General features: G+C 43.8%; 1 protein-coding gene and 1 long non-coding RNA gene across 4 annotated transcripts; both read right to left on the bottom strand.

The window, feature by feature from the left end:
• Positions 1 to 1,549: 1,549 nt before the first annotated feature.
• On the bottom strand, positions 1,550 to 3,200 carry LOC112270145. The gene is made up of 2 exons (XR_002962518.1): positions 1,940 to 3,200; positions 1,550 to 1,848 (listed from the first exon to the last, which is right to left on the bottom strand). It is a non-coding gene; the product is annotated as an uncharacterized LOC112270145 (long non-coding RNA).
• Positions 3,201 to 3,584: 384 nt separating this feature from the next.
• On the bottom strand, positions 3,585 to 15,591 carry LOC100830705. Of its 3 annotated transcripts, XM_014897832.2 has the most exons (14): positions 15,381 to 15,591; positions 14,213 to 14,274; positions 12,787 to 13,284; positions 12,574 to 12,679; positions 12,249 to 12,401; positions 12,006 to 12,102; positions 11,056 to 11,690; positions 10,580 to 10,846; positions 9,763 to 10,474; positions 8,948 to 9,283; positions 8,760 to 8,851; positions 7,896 to 8,152; positions 7,635 to 7,810; positions 3,585 to 3,943 (listed from the first exon to the last, which is right to left on the bottom strand). In XM_014897832.2, the coding sequence occupies exons 9-13, from the start codon at positions 10,178 to 10,180 to the stop codon at positions 7,651 to 7,653; spliced, it is 1,263 nt and encodes a 420-aa protein (XP_014753318.1). In that variant the 5' UTR covers positions 10,181 to 10,474; positions 10,580 to 10,846; positions 11,056 to 11,690; positions 12,006 to 12,102; positions 12,249 to 12,401; positions 12,574 to 12,679; positions 12,787 to 13,284; positions 14,213 to 14,274; positions 15,381 to 15,591; the 3' UTR covers positions 3,585 to 3,943; positions 7,635 to 7,650. The 3 variants fall into 3 exon arrangements, with proteins under 3 accessions (XP_014753318.1, XP_014753317.1, XP_014753319.1); XM_014897831.2 differs by having other exon boundaries at positions 8,760 to 9,283; XM_014897833.2 differs by having other exon boundaries at positions 8,100 to 8,152; positions 8,760 to 9,283.
• Between the last annotated feature and the right edge of the window lie 4,043 nt (positions 15,592 to 19,634).

The following is a 19,634-nucleotide window of genomic DNA, read 5'->3' as shown; positions in this document are numbered from 1 at the left end:
GCGCCAACTGAACGCACGCAACGCAGTTATGGGCTTACGGCGTTCCTGAGGGCTTTTCCAAGGGAAAAAAAAAATCCTAACTGGAATTTGTAACGATTCAAATAGTCTCTCATTGAAAAAAAAACTGAGAGGGGAGGAGAAGATGAGAGAAGAAACAAATGGCAGGGGCGTTTTTGCAAAATGTCCGTCACGCCGATCTTTTCGGCACGGAGGGAGTATTATTTTAAAGTCGAAGCACCTCTCTTGTTTCGTGGCCCCTTGATTTGATGGAATCTCCTTACAACAAACTACTACCGAACACTCTTTTCTTGATTTTAAATTTATGTTTTATCGCAAAAATTTCATTTTAGGGATAACAATTTGCAAGTAGCCCTAACCCCAATCCTACAATCAGACTTCCGAGACTCCGTTTGACATTACGGTGGATTATCATAATCTCGTTGTTTTCACCCGTATTTATTTATTTGCACTACTGTCATATGAGGCCCATGGCTTTGTGGAGCATTATGTCTACTTATCTGTCTGATCATCTCATACTACACCTTGAACTTGTAGCATGACAGTAGTCAGTTATACCTGCGTTGGTTTGTGCATATTACTGTTGCTGGACACTAATTCATGATTGCAAAGTAAACAACTATTCCTCTGATCCTAAATTCTTGACTCAAATTTGCTGAAATATGAATGTATCTATTCTTAAAAAGCGTCCAGACACATGTAATATTTCGACAACAATTTAGGATCGGAGAGAGTACTTCGTATTTGACAATTTGAGTAATGTGTTACTAGGTTACGTTCTTTTAGTCTAGCCTAGATTAGAAATGCGATTATTTTGCTCGGGCTGCTCTGCATATTAGTATAGATTGGACAAATCAGATGTGTACATTCTTTGCAAATTGGAGGGCACAGGCCAAGCCCCAGCCGTGCTCCTCCCTGGCTAAACATTTGTGCTTTTTTCTTCACATTCGATTTTCTGAAGCTGGCTTTAATAGCTTCTATAAATTATCTGATGATGGTCATAGACATGCATAGATAGGTTGTCAGTGCATATAAGAAGGTGAACTCTGCAATATTTCATTCTCATTGCTTTGCATTCCGTGTTCAGATTAAGATTTTTGTAATATTTAGAATCAATATAGGATCAATAAAACCATTCTTATTATTACGCGCTTACACAATTGAAGCGTTGTTGATTGTCTTATGCAAAGACGGTTAACATGCTGTGAAGTCGCTGGATTGCATGCTATGGAGATGCAGGATGAGGCGAAAAGGTCAAAAGTAACAAAATGTACACAATTTGTTTGTCCTTTGAGGGTTAGGGAGAGGAAGAAAAATGCCACTGTATAGTGCGTATTATTCAAAAACTGGAAATATGCTAGCGTATATTGTGGGGTATTTAAAAACCATAAATTAAAAACTATAGGTCATCGTGCTTGGACGGCCCAACAAAATCCAATCGCCTTTGTCCATTACTTGTTTTCCATAAATTGCTCACCAGAAAACATAAAGTCCTGAAATCACAAAAGAGATGGGAAAGGGAAAGAGCGAGTTTGCGTGTCAGGATACCCGTTGCATAGTTCATTCTCCACAATTTTTCACAACTGAGCCAACAAGAGGTATGCATTCTTATTAATATCTAGTTAGCACCCGAACCCTCATTATACATTGGACCTATGATTCTTGCTGCGGGCGGTTTAGTCGCAAGCGTGCAACAACAGGCTGACGGAAGCACTGTTGAACAATATCCGTCCTTGTAACCTCCAACTTTGCACCTTTTAATGCAAGCGTCAACAGAATCACAGTTTGGCCACCTAGCTCTGTGCTCCTTGCATATGAGTTCAACCGCACCTACATAACCAAAAACAAATGCTCTATTACACAATTGTTCACGAGTATATGGCAACTATCTTTAAATTGTGGGAGCATGTTCAATACTTACTGGAAGGCACCAAGAGTGCTAGCATCAAGATGGATGCAGCAATGGTGGCAATCTTGAAAGCCATGATGGTGTTTGCTGTTTTGAGATATAGAGAAGCAAGGCTGCGAGGGTTTCTTGTTCACATGGACATGCATTTATAAAGGATTGGCAAAAGGTGGTACCAATGAAATTTGTGACTAGCAATCTGCTAGTTTGGCAAGAATTAATTATTGTTTATTATCGTTGAGCTGGATAAGGGATGGTAGCCTTATCTTGGCATTAATGAGAAATGTTATTTGGTGATAACACCTAGGTGATTAAATTCCTTTGTTAGTATATGCTTGCCAAATTATACTACCTCCATTTTAATGAATAAAATGTGTAAATTTAGTCAAAAGTGAAAACATACTAAGTTTAATCAAATATATAAAAGAAAATATCAACATCCATTCCATTAAGTAGATCCATTATGAAAGTATATTTTATGGTGAATCTATTGATAAAGATTTGATACCGGAAATGTTCATATTTTTATCTATATAATATTGGTCAACCATAGAGGGTGTTGTCCTTTGATTAAATTTATACGCCTTATTCATTGGAATCGAGGGAGTAGGAATTAATACCTACCGACCATAGAATGCAATACTTGAAGTACTTTCTGGATATCTCTGTCCGGCATCATGACATTTTGCAATCTTGAGCCCAAAAATATATGTGTACAAATTATGTCTATATATAGCTGCATCACTTTTCAGCGGAATACATGTTGTACTGTTGTGGTACTCGCTAGAGTGTATATGACCGGTTCCCACGCTACCAATGCACGGTAACACCCCAATAAGCTAATTTTTTTAAAGCAAACAATTAAATCATACAAAATTAGATGTGTGTACACTCTCACAAAATGGCAAATCCAATATGTAAATGGAGAAGGAAAAAACATATCAGTTATGACTAGTATCACAAAGAAGACAAAAACATCCAAAGTTTGTGGCACTAAAACATTTTAAGAGTTAGTCAACACATATTTAGTGTAAAGATGCTAGGATAATTCGAAGATTACATGAAACAAAGAGTGTTAAATCATGTAATAGGTATCTCCATCCTAGCAATTAGCTCCATAGGTACTCTAATTTTTTTTTTCTATTTTCAACAAACACATGGTTCTGTGGCCCGTTCATATCGAAGTTGGGCAAAGGTACTCTGAGATGGACCGCACTACACAGCGGCGTGCCCCACTGTGCGCGCTCTAGCGGCGCCCGTTACGCGCGCGCCTGGCCACGCCCGCTCGCGTCTGGCCAGCCCGCCAGCTCGTGCTAGCCTAGCTCACGCCAGCCAGCCCAGCTCGCGCCCCCCCCCCCCCCACAACTTGAGCCCCACGACAACACCAGATCTCGTTCTCCCCCATCTTGTTCTTCCTCAAGACATGCAGAGATCAACTTTTGCAGAAGGATAGAGGAGAAGCCATGAGGATCACATGCCCTTGAAGCAGTTGGCAGAGAGCAACATCGCAGAAGGATTTTCTCTCTACAAGGGGCAGAGGTAACCCCCCCCCCCCTCAATCTGGAAAACCACCCCCTGGGAACCCAACCCTTCCCTGGCACCCAACGGCCCCCCTCTTCCCCCTAGTTTACCAGATTCAACATGTTAAGAGAGGTAGGGGTTGGGGGGATAAACCAGTGAGTTTCCAGAAATTTTTCATATAGAATCCAGCACAACAAAAGTCATGGTGCATGGGTGTAAAACACATGAACACAATTACGACAAATCCACACACATGTATCACACAACAATATTGTTCCTAATTACATCACAGACTTGGGCTAAAAAAAAGCACATCTGAACAAGGGGCGCGTCTGAACGGAGTTTTGTCCATACAAACTACATGCATCAACACACACCAAAAGTAGTACTATATCTCCAGCATCAATACTTCAGGCTTCACCTCCATAAAACACCGGCTTTTACTTCCAGCATGCTGACCATTAAGACACCAGGCCAGCAATGCCCCCTCCCAATCCCCTGTAAAACAAGATAATTACTGTCATGCCACAACAACTTACAAAAGACTTTTCATTATGTGCAAAAATGCAGGGATTGAAAGTCATCAGGGAAGACTATTGGGCGCCAAGCAACATGGAGACTCAAGGTATATGTACAGCTAAAATTGCCATCGTGTACATCCTAAATTGCCAGGTTATGGATGCTAAGTTGACAGGTTATACATGCTAAGTTGCCATGTTATAAAACCTAGGTTGCCAGGTTATGCCTGCTAAGTTGTCATGTTATAAAACCTAGGTTGCCAGGTCAGTACCAATTTCTAATTAACCAGGTTAGTACTGCCTAAATTGCCATGTTATACCAGCTAAGTTGACAGGATAGTTGTTGTAAGTTGTTGTAATGAGTGGCCGTATACATTATCTAACAAGATTAGGGATATTGCCATATAAGTAGTGATGGATAGAGAGATTAGAACAGCTGAACTAAAAAGGGTAGAACAGGGGACGATGAATTGCCAGAATAGTACTGCTGAATTGCCATGATATACCTGCTAAGTTGCCAGATTAGTACTCGACAATTGCCTTGTTAACAAATACATAAACTGCCAAATTAGTGCTAACAAAAAACTGAATTTGTCTAAATAAACGGGAACACAACAAAGCAAAGGGAGTAACACAGTGGTGGGTGGGGATCTAGATACAAGAGGGCATGATCTGGCAGCATTTACCGAAGCTACATTGGAAGAATCAAGTGCACACACGCCGCCAGCAGGGACGAGAGATGGGAATGAAAGGATATCAGAAGTTATGTCAACACCGCAACGTCCATACAAGGAAATGGTGTTTGATAGCTTGAAAGCAGCGGAGGAGCACTACAAGATGTATGCCAGAAGGTATGGGTTTGGCATCAGATATGACTACAAGAGGAAGTATGAAGTTGATGGTGAAATCAGTAGGGTTTTCATTGTGTGCCACAGGGCGGGTGTCCAGTCCACAAAGAAGAAGGACACATAGAATCCTGAGCCTGTTGTCAAAATGAGAAGCAGAAACATTACAGAAAGAACTGGTTGTAAGGCTAAGATGATGATCAAGAGGAGGCCAGATGGATGGCTGGTCACTGAGTTCACGGATGAACACAACCATCCGTTGATCAAGAAATGGTTGCTGACAAGTTTCTTGCGTTCGCATAGGGACATCCCTGAGGAAGATAAGCAGTTCATAAGAATACTCCACTCGGTTAACATTGAAACAAGTAAGCAAATGCAAATGATGGCAAGGCTGTATGGATATTTGGATAACCTAGGATACACGGTGAAGGATGTTGCCAACTATCACGCCTCAATACGAATGGAACACAAGTACACTGATATGGAGGACACAATGGATTATTTTCGAAAGCTTCAGCAGCAAGACAAGGACTTCTACTACAAGTACAAGCTTGATGAGGAGTTCCAAGTCCAGAACATCTTTTGGGTAGATGGTGCAGCAAGAAGGGCCTACAAGCACTACAACGATTGTGTCTCTTTCGACACGACGTACATGACCAATATCTACAAGATGTCGTTTGCGCCATTCATAGGGATAAATAACCACGGACAGTCAATCCAATTTGGGTGTGGCTTTCTACGGAATGAACTGACGGAGAGTTCCGTTTAGTTATTCAGAACATTCCTGGAGGCAATGGACGGTCTCGCACCGATAAACATTATAACTGACCAGGATTTCACCTTGAGGGCCGGAATTGATGAGGTATTCCCTAACACCAGGCACCGGAATTGTAGGTGGCATATCATGAAGAAAGCCACAGAAAAGCTAGGGTCCTACCTTGCTAGAAGAAAGGAACTTCAGGCAGAATTCAATGACTCGGTGAACAGCAGCATGACGCCGGATGAGTTTGAGGAGAAATGGAATGCTATGGTGCAAAAACACGGATTGGAGGAGCATGAAGACTTCATCAGCCTATACCACAAGAGAAGCTGCTGAGTGCCCGCATACTTTATGCAAAGCTTCTACACATTCTTGCAATCCACGGCACGAAGTGAGGGGTTCAACGCCGTCTTGAAAAAATATGTTAACCCGCAAAATTCAATATCTGATTTTGTAGAACAGTATGCTGCTCTGCAGGAAAAGATCATGAGGGCTGTCTCTAAGCAAGAGGCTGACACGGCAATAACAACAACAACAACATGGTCTTGGCACCCTATAGAGGTTCATATGTCTAAGGTCTATACCCGGAATATCTACAATAGGTTCCAAGAAGAAATGCAGCAAGTCATGTCTTACAATTGCAGCCAGCTGAACAGCAACTCATTTATGCTTGTTTGCATCACGAGGTTTGTGCCGGACCATGGAAATAGATCCTATAGAGTAACTGCAGATGTCGGAGAAGCGAAATACTCATGCAAATGCTGCAAGTTTGAGAGGGATGGCATGCTATGTTGCCACATTCTGAAGGTAACCAAAAATATCCCTAAGTTGCCAGATTTGTGTTTCACGGTTGCCACTTTGCTGACACTAAGTTGCCAGGATATGAACCTAAGTTGCCAGGGCTAGACAAGTGGATGAAATGTCATTCAGTGTTTTCATAATTGCCAGTTTTTAGAGTGAGGGGTTGCCTTGATAACTACTCTAAATTGCCAACTTCATCTAAAATTTTTTGGCACTCTGCTGCTGCTTAATTGAGACTTCTAATATACATGCAGGTTATGCTGCAAATGAACGTGCTTGAAATGCCAGATGCATATATACTCAATAGATGGACATGGGATGCAAAGGAGGCGTTGATAGATGAAGCAGCACAAGGCGGGGCAGGGAGAACAGAGATGCCCGAAGAATCAAGAAGAAAGATGAAATTCGCATTGATCAGCGCACAATATAGGAACCTATTTAAAGTACCTTGCCTAACAGATGATGGTCAGCGCATAGCTGCAAAACAGGCAAGGGAAATGAAAAAAGAGCTAGCAGATCTAGAAAAAGGATCAGAAAATAAGAGCAGCAAGAATGGCAACAGCATTAGCTAACGTGCCTAGGTCACAGCACACAACAACAGACGCAGGGGAGGCGCCGGCGCAGCAAGAAACACAGGCAAGAAACGAAGCAAGGCAAGCAGCACCAGTAACAACACAACAAACACACACGGTGCATGCTCCAAGCATGCCCAACCAGGCAACTCAGGCCGGCAGTGCCGCGACATCTGAAGCATCACAAACAGGACAGATAATGGACCCGCCAAAATCAAACACAAAAGGGAGGAAGAGAAAGAAGGCATTTCAGCATTCCTTGGACATTGTTGTGAAGGAAAAAAGAACATGCAAGTTGTGTAGGTCGGCAGAGCATGATGCACGAAGATGCCTAGAAAGAGGAAAATAGAACCAATAGAGAAGAAAACGTGGAGAGCATGTGAAAGCTTCTACAAATTCACTTAATTTTAGTTGATGTAATCCTCATATTGCTATTGAATAGCAAAATTTGATCTCAAAAATAAAGTACTGCGAAAATTCTGATATTAATTGATTTTGTAATTTCATCTTGTGATTCCTGTAAACTAATCGCAATGACAAAAAAGCTGTGCAGTTGTCAGTTTTAACAAAATTGCCATGGCAGGTGCACACAGTTGCCACTATGTGTCAAAACAGTTGCCACTTAAAAGACAAAAAATGCCAGATTTATAAAAACACGGTATTGGATTTGGGGGAGGGGAGGGGGGAGGGTACCTTCACTTATTGTTGTTTAGATGCCAGTCCCAGTCTTTGCACCTGTTGAACTCAGCAGAAAGCCACTGGTGGGCCATGATTTTCCTAACCTTGGGGATGTCAGCAGCACGCAATTGGGGCACGTTTTGCCCATCCCACGTCTCAATGTACTTAGCTTGAAAAACCCGCAGTCCTTGCTGTAGCAGTACATAGAAAAGGAAAAAAAGTTTATGTTGGAGAAGAAAAAAAACCATAAGCAAAACAAGAAGAAAAGACACGTGCCAATTGCCCTGCTTGGGAACATCGATAATAACTAATTTGTAGTCCCTGATCTGAACACTTGATTTATGATAGTACATACTCCACGCTTCTTTGATTTTCCCTATTAGTCTAGTTGCATGATGTTCAAGGCAGATATTGCCAGCATCCCGAATTGAGTCGGGAGCCTCGAACCTCTGGGCTACCAAGTTAAGGCATAGCGCATACCAATGGCCCCCAGCAACATCTTTGTCGACAATCTCCAGCACTGGGAAGTAAATCTACACGGTAACAAATGTGACAGGTTAACAAGATCAGATTCACATGATTGAGATACATCCCCTATGAAACCTGCCAGAATAAAACAACTAAAATTGCCAGAATAAAACATCTAAATTGCCAAAATAATACAAGCCACTTGCCAGATTTCAACAAACTAGTTGCCATCTCCAACCTAACCAGTGGGGAAAATAAAAAGATAACCCTAATTGCCAGATATAAGCAGAGTAGTTGCCATCACATATCAAACTAATTGCCAGACCCAAACTCTATAATTATCAGTTTCACATGATTAAAAAAATGCCGCATGGAACCTGCCGGGATAAAACAACTAAACTGCCAGAATAAAACAGGCTACTTGTCAGATTTAAACAACCTAATTGCCAGCTCCAAAACTAGCTGAGTAGGGAATAAATTAACCCTAATTGCCAGATATAAACAGAGTATTTGCCATAATATAACAAGCTAATTGCCAGAACCAAACTCTATAATTCCCATCATTGAAAGGCCAAAAAGAACTGATTTACAGATTTAAGCCTAATAGTTGCCATCCCTGAACAAGTTAAATGACAGCATAACTAAAAAAGGAAATAAACTGTTGCTACTTACCCTGTCCTGGCAGCTGAGTGCAAACTTATTAGACCTTTCAAAAGCATTTGCGATAATCCTCATTTGCAAGTTGTTGCCCGTCATCATGTAATCTGCTATCAGGTATGTTAAAATAACCTTGCCCTCGACTTTATTAGTCTCTTGCATGTAGTGGACAACAACTTCGCAAAGGTTGTTGGAGAGCTCACCTCTCGGATGGACATCATTAGCAAGCTCTTGAGTTTCGACAAAGATGGTTTTGTAATCAATGATTTTCATAGTCTTGATGTTGGAGGTCTTTGACTTCGTGGTGCATGTCATAAGTTTGTCGTACACATCTTGTTGTTCAGCAGTGACTTGAATAGATTCATCAAATGGAGAACACACAAAACGCGAAGGCCTCTTTACCCTGGTTTTGTGAGGATTTTCCTTTGGTGTTTTGCTTTTTTCACCTTCAGAAGCAAACTGGACCTTTGAAACAAGGCCTGTCAGTGCAGCATCCAGCTGATCAATCTCGAGGGACTTCTCGTCGTCAAGATCAGCTGCTGGATTAAACAAGAAATGCTTTGCCTTCTCAGATGCATTCCAGATAAAATTCTCAACGATGGCTTGATGCTCTCCAGCTTTTTTTTTAAATGCCAACAGTAAAATATTCATAGTTGCCAGGTAAAAATAATCATAGTTGCCAGTTAAAATTATTCATAGTTCCCAGGTTTACTCATCAGAAAAGAAAACAGAGGGATGCACTTGTATAGGGTTAAAAAATGCAGGGTTGCCAGGTTAAAACATGAAGGGTTGCCAAGTTAAAAACAACAGGGTTGCCAGGTTAAAAACAACAGGGTTGCCAGGTTAAACATGCAGGGATGCCAGGTTAAAAAGCAGGGCTGCCATGTTCACCATTCATAGTTGCCATGTTTGGTATGCAGAGTTGACAGTTTTAGTATGCACACTTGCCAGGTTCTATGGATCAGAGTTGCCAGGTTCTAGTGTGGAGAATAAGAATGCTTTAAGTGTAAGTATTTACCTTGAGACCCTCGAGGAATAGCAAACGATATCGGTGATACATCTTTTGGTACATGGCTCTCTGGAATAAGGGTAGCCTCATCTGCAGGTGTTGTTAGCGACATGAGGTCGAAAGAAGGTGGCGTGAAATCTAACGGATTCCGCCCAATCCTTGATGACAACCTCACTGAAGCACGGCTTGTTTCCGCCATCTTTTTAGAGCCATCAGAAGGCAAACTGCCGGACCTCCTTATTGCATCCGACAAACCAGCTACAAGATCCTTCACTCCGGGCGGCACAAAGACAGATGTGCCCGCCGTGTTCCATGGCAGCTTGCTGACAAGTGGTTGTGCACTGATACTTGGAGATGATATAAAAATTGGCTTTGTGGCTGAACCAGAGCTTTGACCAAGATCTGGATGCATGCTGGGTGACAGCATGATGGCTCTACGCAGGCTGCCTCCAACAGCATCGTTGCCGTGTGCAGATGTTGATGCCTCCAAAGTTGTACCTGAGCTAGATGGTTCTCCAACATTTGATGATGCAACAACATCATGGCCTGCCCCGGTGCTGGGCCTCGCTGCCGGAGAAAGAACAATTGTTGTGCCGACGCTTGTGCCATCTCTTTCTACAGTGCCATCAACATCACCGAGCAGCTGCGCCTCAGGTGTAAAGTGGGGGGATCTCCTTGTGGCTACTCTCTTCACATGACGCTTCTGGGCCCAAAACTTTTCCTGCAAAACAGAAGAGATACACAAATTAAAAAAACCCCACAACACAAATTAAAATGGGACGGGGGAATAAAAATAAGATGGATACTTCTGAAAAAGGAAACGTACCTCTTGGGGGCTTTCCTTGTTCGCGTATCAGCACTTGCTTCAGGTGTCAAATACATTGCATCGGATGTTTCCTCCGCATCTGGTTTGCTTGTCAGGTCCACAACCTCAGAAGCTGCTTGCCTCGCAACATCCACGACCTCGGTAGTAGGTTCAGAAGAAACATCGACGGTTTCGCTTGCTGCATTGAAAGGCACAAACATTGCTTGGGTTGTTGGCTCGATGGGCAGTTCAGCGCCTTGATTGCATGCTGGAGGAATAGAGTTTTTCCTGTGAGAAAGGCACAAAAACAGAAAAAAAAAATGAGAACATCATCTTACATGCACCTATGCAAAAAACATAAAAAGTAAGCATGATTGCCACGTTGATTAAGCATAATTGCCAGGGTGAGTGAGAAGAACTGCCAGGTTTAGTAAGCACAATTGCCAGGATAGAAGGTAATGCAAAAATGAGAGGGAAAAAGAAAAGGTGATACTAACCTCCAAGGCACACTTTTCCTTGGTGAACGTCGACCGAAAACTGATACAATTGTTTTCTTCTGCATCTCAGGTGGCGGTGCGCATGTATCCTTCAACAAGCCAAACTCTCTAGCAACAATCTTCTTCACTTCATTGTGCGTCCTCAATTCTTCATCTGAACGCTGGACAACAAGACAGGACAGCCGGACATGCGAGAGAACATTAGCCAATGATGAAGCAGTTTCGCGTACTATTTCCCCATCCTCTTTGTCAGTACGATCATCATGTTCTGGGGGGTCATCTTGTGCTGGGCTCAACTCATCCCCTTGGCCTTCGGAATCTGATGGCAAGTTGATTTGTGACAGTACAACTCCAGGCGATGAAACTGGTGCACTGGTCCCCTTGCCTTTCATAACAGCCCTTCTAGCAAGCTTAAACTTGTCAGCATCATTGTCGTCGCTGGAATCAGGATCATCTCCGTCCTCGTCACTTGAATCATCCGTGTCATCGCCGTTGTTGATGCGCCGTTTGCCATGAGTGGCATGACGTTTTAATGCGTGCGGCACGAGACCGGTTAAGCCTTGCACCAGCTCACTCAACATGTTGTTTAGGCCGATGGAAAATTTAGTCACCATCTTGGCGGCTTCAGTGCGTGTCTGTTGGGAATTTTTTTTAAATCACAAGATAGGAAAATTAGCTACCATGAAAAAAGACATAATAGTTGCCATATTTAAACAACACAGTTGCACACACTGAACATTGTAACTGCCAGATTAGAACAAACATAATTGCCAAGGATCACTACCCCAAAAAAAAGACATAATAGTTGCCATATTAAAACAACACAATTGCACACATTGAACATTGTAACTGCCAGATTAAAACAACATAATTGCCAAGGATCCCTACCCCGAAAAATCACAGATGTACATTTTAGGGCAAAAAAGAAACATGTCGGGAGCGGCAAAAACCTCAAGGGAGCATTCGGGATCGACATTCAACTTCATCCAGCACACAAAAGGATCGACCCCGCTAACAGGCCGTACTCTTCCTGTATCTAGGTTTAAGCTGCATTTTGTTGACCGTAAACAAATAAACAGGTTAAAAGAAACAGTAAAAAAAATGGAGCAAAGTAACTTTCACTTGTATGTTGAAAAAATGTCCTAATAGACAACATGTGGAAGCAGCTAGAGAGAGGGGTAAAAATAACTAACCTTTAAAGAGACAAAACAATTTGGATCTTGTTCATTTGCATCAAGACAAGCAACGGCATCAACAGTGACCCTGTTCCACACATTGATCCTGAACGGCCCATCTTCTAATTCTAGCTCCACATGGTCACAATCCAACGCATCTACATAGCATATCTATAAAAAGAACCAAATTGGCACCTAAGAACCGACCACAAAATTGTATAGCAAAAAAATGGCAGGGTAGGACCGTGACCCAACAAAAACAAGGCATGTAGGACCAAAAAGAACATGGCAGTCATCACATACGAAAAATGACTAACTAGTAGTACGAAACAATTGGAGTTACCATGCAATAGAGGAGGCACCCCTTCCTGAACTTGTTTTTAGAAAAGTGCATGTGCAGGTCGGCTAGTAATTTGCATATTCAAGTCCTCCATCCTATTGATATAAGCCTACACACAAGTCATAAAAGGGGTTGCGTTAGGAAACAAATAAAGACTGATCCAGCGAACAAAAAAAGATGGAAAATAACAAGTGAAATGAAGGACAAAAAAATTACCAGCATAGGATAACACTTGTTGCTGATCTTGGTATCAGTTGTGGGAGCAAGACACGTGGAGACAACGTAAATCAACCAAAGCCTTTTGAACCTGTCGTCCGCTACCTCACACGCTATGATGGCTTTTGCAACATCAGAAACTTTGGGTCTGCTATTGCCTATACCAAAGAGATCTGGAACCAGTTCATCCTCCAAGGCATGGTCTTCGTGATATGGAACACCATCCAGGCCATTCGGGGCTCCAAGTACTTCATGAACAGATTGTTCTGTCAATGGGAGGACACCTCGTCCGGGGAATATGAAAGAACGACTGCTGTTGTCATAAGACCTAGCGACATAGTCAACCAAATAGTTGTGCAAAACTTCGCATTTTATGTCAAGGAAACTCCCCAAAAACATCCTCCTGATCACTGTCTTCTTATCTACGGTCAGATCATCATACAGCTTCACGATCGCAGCGGGGGAGAAGCGATTCCGCTTCAGAGCACCCTTTGCATCCTGCCAACAAAAAACAGGTGAAAAGAAGTTGAAAAGATCAATTTAACATGATTTAAACCTACCCCACATGAAGCCTACCAGAATTAAACAACTAAATTGCCAGAATAAAACAAGCTAGTTGCCAGATTTAAACAGACTAGTTGCCAGCTCAAAACCAGAGTGGGGAAAAATAAACACATACCCCCTAATTGCCAGATTTAAGCAGAGTAGCTGCCAGCCTAGAACAAGCTAATTGACATGACCAAATTCTATAATTGTCAGATTAAAAACACAATGGGACAAATCGATCGAGCACGTATATGTCCTCTATGCCTATAATTTCAACAGATTTTAATTGTTGCATATCTAGAAATGAAATTGTGGCACAAAATAACATTTGGGAAAATGACAGATTAGAGAAACAAGCCCATTAGCCCACCAGATCATGAACAACAAAAAAAACAACCGTTCATGATCTATAACTACCACCAAATCATAACATGTTGGAAAAATAGTAGATTAGGAAATGGCACAATACAACATCTAGTGAAAATGCACAATATAACATCTAGGAAATTGCAGATTAGGAAATGCCACAATATAACATCTAGGAAAATAACGCATAAACCTACCCCACATGACACCTGCCAGAATAAAACAACTGAATTGCCAGAATAAAACCATCTACTTGCCAGATTTATACAGTCTAGTTGCCAGCTCCAAAAAACAGCCCAGTGGGGGAAATAAACACATGCCCTAATTGCCAGATTTAAGCAGAGTAGTTGCCACCCTAGAACAAGATAATTGCCGTAACTAAACTCTATAATTGCCAGATTAAAAACACAATGGGGCAAGCTAACTGTGGTATTGAAAGCACCGGGTAGTTTTCACATCGAAAAACAACAATGGCTAGTATTAAAAACTCATAAATCTAGCTAAGTGTACGAACATTGTTCTCATCCTTCTTTGGAGAATTGTCACCTACCCGGGCCTTCTTTCGCCTAGCCATTGCTGGATAAAACACATGAAAAACTGTTACAAATCCACACACCATCTAATTCCACACACCATCCAGCAAGTGTAAATAAACCTTAATCTAAGCAAGGACAGAGGCATTAAGCATAGCCACACATTTTGTCCCACATTTCACATTTATATAGCAGAAAAATGGAAATCTACTCCCTCTGATCCTAAATTCTTGACTCAAATTTGTCCACAATATGGATGTATCTATTCCGTTCTTAAAAAATGTCTAGTTACATGTAATATATCGACAACAATTTAGGATCGGAGGGAGTACCACACAACAGCAAACAAAAGCCCCCATTAGCCCCCATTAATGAGAGCCTGGATCAACAACAAAACAGCAGCAAAAAAGGAATCGATCTAAAAACCAGATCATGAACATGACTATGAAAAGCATCATCAGACAACTACCTACCGCTACACTCGATCCCCATACACAACCACCATGAAACAAAAATCGCACGAACAAAAATCGGTACAAAACGAGTCCACCCCACCTGCATCTGAAAATCCATCAATTAACTACACTACAAACCCTCTGATTTCAGACAATGCTAATCCGGACACCAACCCCAAACAGCATAGTGTCCAACAACATAATAAGCATGTGCCATGAAACAAAAACCCTAGAAATCCTATGCATGTGCCATGAAACAAAAAAGGCAAAATCGCACACAAATTCGCCACCCCTCCCCCTCCCTATTCACTGTGCATGTCAACCGAAGCCAAAAAACACCTAATCCCCACGTAATCCTCTCCATATGCTATCCCCAACACATACACCCGCATCCAAAAAATTCGCCCACTACCGCCCACCATTCGTTGTGCATGTCAGGGATCTACATCACAACGCCCCCGCCATGCCCCCGCTACGAGCTCGAGCGCCATGGCGGCCGGAAACGCGGTGGCGCTCGTGATACCCGCAGACAAAATTTCGCCCACTACCGCCCACCATTCGCTCTGCATGTCAGGGATCTACACCGCAACGCGGCCGCCATGCCCCCGCTACGAGCTCGAGCGCCATGGCGGCTGGAAACGCGGCGGCGCCGTTGATACCGAGGGAGGCGGAGACGTCGGGAGGAAGGACTTACCGTGCGCGAGGCGCTGAAGGAGAGGGTGTGGAGCTCCCGGGTGAGGCGGAGACGGCGGGAGGCTGGTTCGCCGGTTACCAGTCGCCGGCGAGCGGCGGTCGCGAAATCGCGCGCCGAATCGTGGTCGGGAGCGACAGGGACGAAGCGGAGAGAGGAAACCGAAAAGGAAAATGAGGGAGAGAGAGAAACGGAAGGGGGAAATGGGATTAATTTCAGGTGGTTGCTGCGCTTTCTCCAAGATGAACGGCCTGTGACTTACAAGTGGGCCCGTAGTAAACGTGTAATACCCATCAAAACCGGATCCAAAACTGCTGCAGCCCCGCGCGCCCGGTAACCGCCCGCGCGCCCGTTAGCGCCCACGCGGCCCCGCGCCGGCCGTTAGATGGTGCCCGCGCGAATCGTAAAGCGCGCCGCCTGTTAAGACATGGTGGGGCTCGTTCCCCACTTAGATTTACCGCTCTAAGATTTACTAAAAATAAAAATAACTAAAAGAAGTAGAGCAGGAAAAAAAGGTTGCATATTTTTTGAAAAAAAAAGGCCGGAGTTAAACCTGCACAGAATGGGCCTTGGCCCATGCTCGGTCCCACCCATCCACGCCGCCGCCTGAGAGAGAAGGGGATGTCTTGAACTGAATCAGCTCGGGAATTCTTCGAGCTGCAACCGAGCCAGTCTCGTTTTCAATCTGAACTGTAGCCGGAGGCGGGAAGCAGTCCACCGTAAGTAAATCTGGTGTCCACCCACGCGCAAGCATCTCCTGCTGCTGCCGATGGCGGAACCATCGTGCTCGAGGGGGCTCGACGCTTCTAGCCGATCTTCCTCCCTGGTGAGTAATCTGTCCTCTGAGATGATTTTTAAGGAACTCTGTCTGAACCAGTGGTCGTATAGGGCTACAAGATTGTGTCATTAAGACAGATGAAGATGGCATATACTACTTTGTTGTAGAACATCAAAATTCCATCGTTTTCCAACAATTATTACAGCTAAGACTAGTTGAGATTTTTACCAACAAACCGGTACAAAGGGTGTTCTGTTGACGACATGATTAGTGGAAATACATGACTACTAAAGTACAATTTGTTTCTTAAAGGCATATCTTTTTGTTATATTCTAACTGGAAGTTGATTGCGCTAGAAAATACCTTCCAGAGAAATAAGACTAAATATAAAATATGGACAAAACCACATAATACAGATGGACTAAATCTAGCCACGCAAACGCACAGGTAACCTTTTGAAGATATATATTCTTCTTTTTGACTCATTCAAACCTCAACCCTTCAGAATTTCGAAATTGCATCTCCGAGACTTAATCAACATTTGTAAGAAACAAACTCTGATTCGTTTTACATGCTAAATGCAGACAATCGAGGTGATGGCTTAGCAACTTGCTTGACGACATTGTGCAGACAATCAAGGTCACAGGCACAACATCGATCCCTAGCTCCATTCCTGTGCATGGTGTGTTCATCAGTGGCAATGCAATCCTCTACGGAGGTGTCTTGACAGGTGGCGCCATGAGGCCATGCATAGAGTTTTAGTCACTGCAGGTTTGATGTGTCCGGTCTTGCAGATTTTTGGATTGTGTTACGGTGCTTTGTTGGTGTGATCTTTTGTGCCTTTGGAGTACTTCTCCGGCGTTCCAGTGGATATTTTATGTCTCGGCAGCTTGTACCTTTAGAGGATCATTCTTTGCCAAAGTACATTATTCAGCCCTCATGGGTTTCAATCTTTTTGGATGGGTGACACAAGGGGCTTTTTGAAACCTTTGATGATAGTAAAGTAATTCATGCAAGGGTACGATTGACGATGTTGCCGCTCTGATCTAATTACAGTCCCTTTGCTGAAGCCTTGACAATATTTCGTATTGCAAAGATTGATACCTTGGAGAATATGTGTTTGACATATTTCATCGTAATTCTTAGTAATAAGAGTTAGTTTGTTATTTCTTGGGAGCATATAATCCGAATAACTGTACATGTAATAGTTGTTGAGTTCGAATAAAGTTATGGTAATTCTCACAAGAACAAAATTAAGTTGGGCTCGCAATCAAGAATCGGCAAAACCACAGAGCTCACGAGTCAAATAAGTCATATATGGACGCTCATAGTCTTTGTTTGCCAAAAGGCACAAATCTAATAAAGTTACTCAAAAAGTACAAGTCATTTCAAACATAATAAAAATTACATCTAGATCTCTGAACCACCGGACGACCACTACCGCCACCAGAATGCGCATGATGTCGCCACTCCCATACCGAAGCCGGCCTGACCTTGTCGATGATAGTCAGGAAGTCTTGGTGCATGTGCTCCTAAGGACTAGTGTCACGGGGTCGCAAATGCCGTTGTCGAACCTTAAATTGATTTGAAGAACCTACCACCATATCTCACTAGCGCTCACGCGTGACAAGAAACCATAATTTCTCCATCCCAAAGGGATGATAGGAACCTACGCCGGTGATGGCGTGCCTCTTTTTTTTTAGGTTTGTGTGTTATCAGCGGTGGCGTTTTGGCTGTGGAGATGTCGCAGTCTCACATCACACGTCTTTTCATGTTTTGGTCTTTTTCTTTGTTAATTTAGTGACAGAACAACGGTATCACTGCTTGCCTTGCAAAGGGTGTCTCCAGTCATGATGCGCCCAATGGTTTTACGTGTCCACTACCAGAAGTGGACGACTCGAGCGGATTTTCAAAACTTACAAGGTTAGTTTAACTTGTGTAGATATGGTATTATGCAATTCTGCCACCGAATACATGCAGAAACATAAAAATGCGAACGATGGATATAAATCGAGCTTTTAATTTATTGAGTATCTTCATTTTTTGTGTTTGTTTCAATTGTATTGATTCATTATATTTAATTTGCTTCATGAATCAATATTGTTCTAATAAATATATTTAAAAACAAGTCCAACCGAGCTAGAAAAAATCCAACCTCATTTTGCTTACAAATCAAGCAATCAGTAACATGTTTCTAATCCATTCCTTGTGATCCTTGCATATATGCGAGCTCCCCTACTCGTCTCGCTCCTCGAAATTTCCATCTGTTCATCGTCATCGACTTGCGTGGAGCTACCGTGCTAGCAGCAAGCTACGGTTTGAAAGTGCGCGCGACGCCATGGACAAGCGTCTTCCTGCAGTTCCAGTAGTTCGCCTGTCCAGCCGCCTTCTTCCCGTCGTCGTCAAGCCGCGGTGGCCGACGCGGCTCGACTGCAGGATCGCGCCCCTCGGCGCTGATGGCGGACGTCAGGGTCGTCATCAGGAGGCATTTGCCCGCCGGGGCCGGGCCAGCCCACCGGGTCATGGCGGAGAAGGTGGCCCACGACATCTCCCTCCGCCGGCAGCCGTCGCGGAAGCTGCGCAGCCCCGAACGCGTGGAGCGGGCCCTGGCCGCCGACGTGATCCCCCTCGTGGAGCACGCGTTCGAGTTCGACCGCGCCGCGGTGGCCGCGGCCCAGAAGGAGACATCGGCGTACGCGTCCGGAGCCTGCGCCGACCCGCGCCTCGCCAAGGGCGGCGTGCGGATCCTTGTCTTGCTCGACACCTTCGCTTGCCCAACGTTGCTTCGCCCGCCCGCTTCGCAAACCGGCACCGGTTGCTGCTGTTGTAAAGAACGAACCGTGCGCAAGAAGGGAGCAAGGGGTCGCTGCTGTACTGCCTGTGAAGAAGAAGGCGCGGGATGTCGGCGTCATCGGTGACGGACGGCCAAAGAAGGTGGACGAACAGCAGCCGCAGGTGGTGGACGAGAGGTTCAAGGGTTGGTTGCCGTGGTAGAAGACGTAGAACTAGGAGACGGGGTTATAGTCTATAGATCGATGGATCTCGGCATCTTACTAGTTGCCTCTTGAGTGCTTTAGATTGATGACATGCCACTTGTTTTATTTCTTCTGAGTAGAATTCAATGGTGTAAAAAAATTAGTATTCCTCACCAAATTACAATCAACCTAATAAAAATAAGAAAGTGCAGCGATCAGTTGGTATCAATGAACGAAAGCAGCCGTCAACCAATTCCAATGCATACCTCTGTACTGCTGCTTGGAGGCAGGTGCGTATTCGTGATCAAAGGTTGGTCGAGGGTGTTGCTTCTGACGAGCTGCGGTGAAGCGTGCTCTGAAGAACGAGCCACGACAGAAGTCGGACAATGGCTCACGTTAGGGGCCGGTGGAGGTCGGGGGATCATAGCTGGAAACAGGGGAACGCTCCCGCACGTGGCCGGCGGAGGTCTAGTGCTCCCGCACGTGGCCGGCAAAGTCCTGCCC

The sequence above is a fragment of the Brachypodium distachyon genome, chromosome 1 (genome assembly GCF_000005505.3).
Source record: "Brachypodium distachyon strain Bd21 chromosome 1, Brachypodium_distachyon_v3.0, whole genome shotgun sequence".
NCBI classification, from domain to species: Eukaryota; Viridiplantae; Streptophyta; class Magnoliopsida; order Poales; family Poaceae; genus Brachypodium; species Brachypodium distachyon.
This window is presented reverse-complemented; position numbering and strand designations above follow the sequence as displayed.

Coding starts and splice junctions, on each gene's coding strand:
- LOC100830705 (XM_014897831.2), bottom strand. CDS start 10,180: ATGCTGTCACCCAGCATGCATCCAGATCTTGGTCAAAGCTCTGGTTCA. Junction 9,284..9,762: donor TATTCCTCGAGGGTCTCAAG/GTAAATACTTAC, acceptor TGTTTAATCCAG/CAGCTGATCTTGACGACGAG. Junction 8,153..8,759: donor CACTCAGCTGCCAGGACAGG/GTAAGTAGCAAC, acceptor GTTACCGTGTAG/ATTTACTTCCCAGTGCTGGA.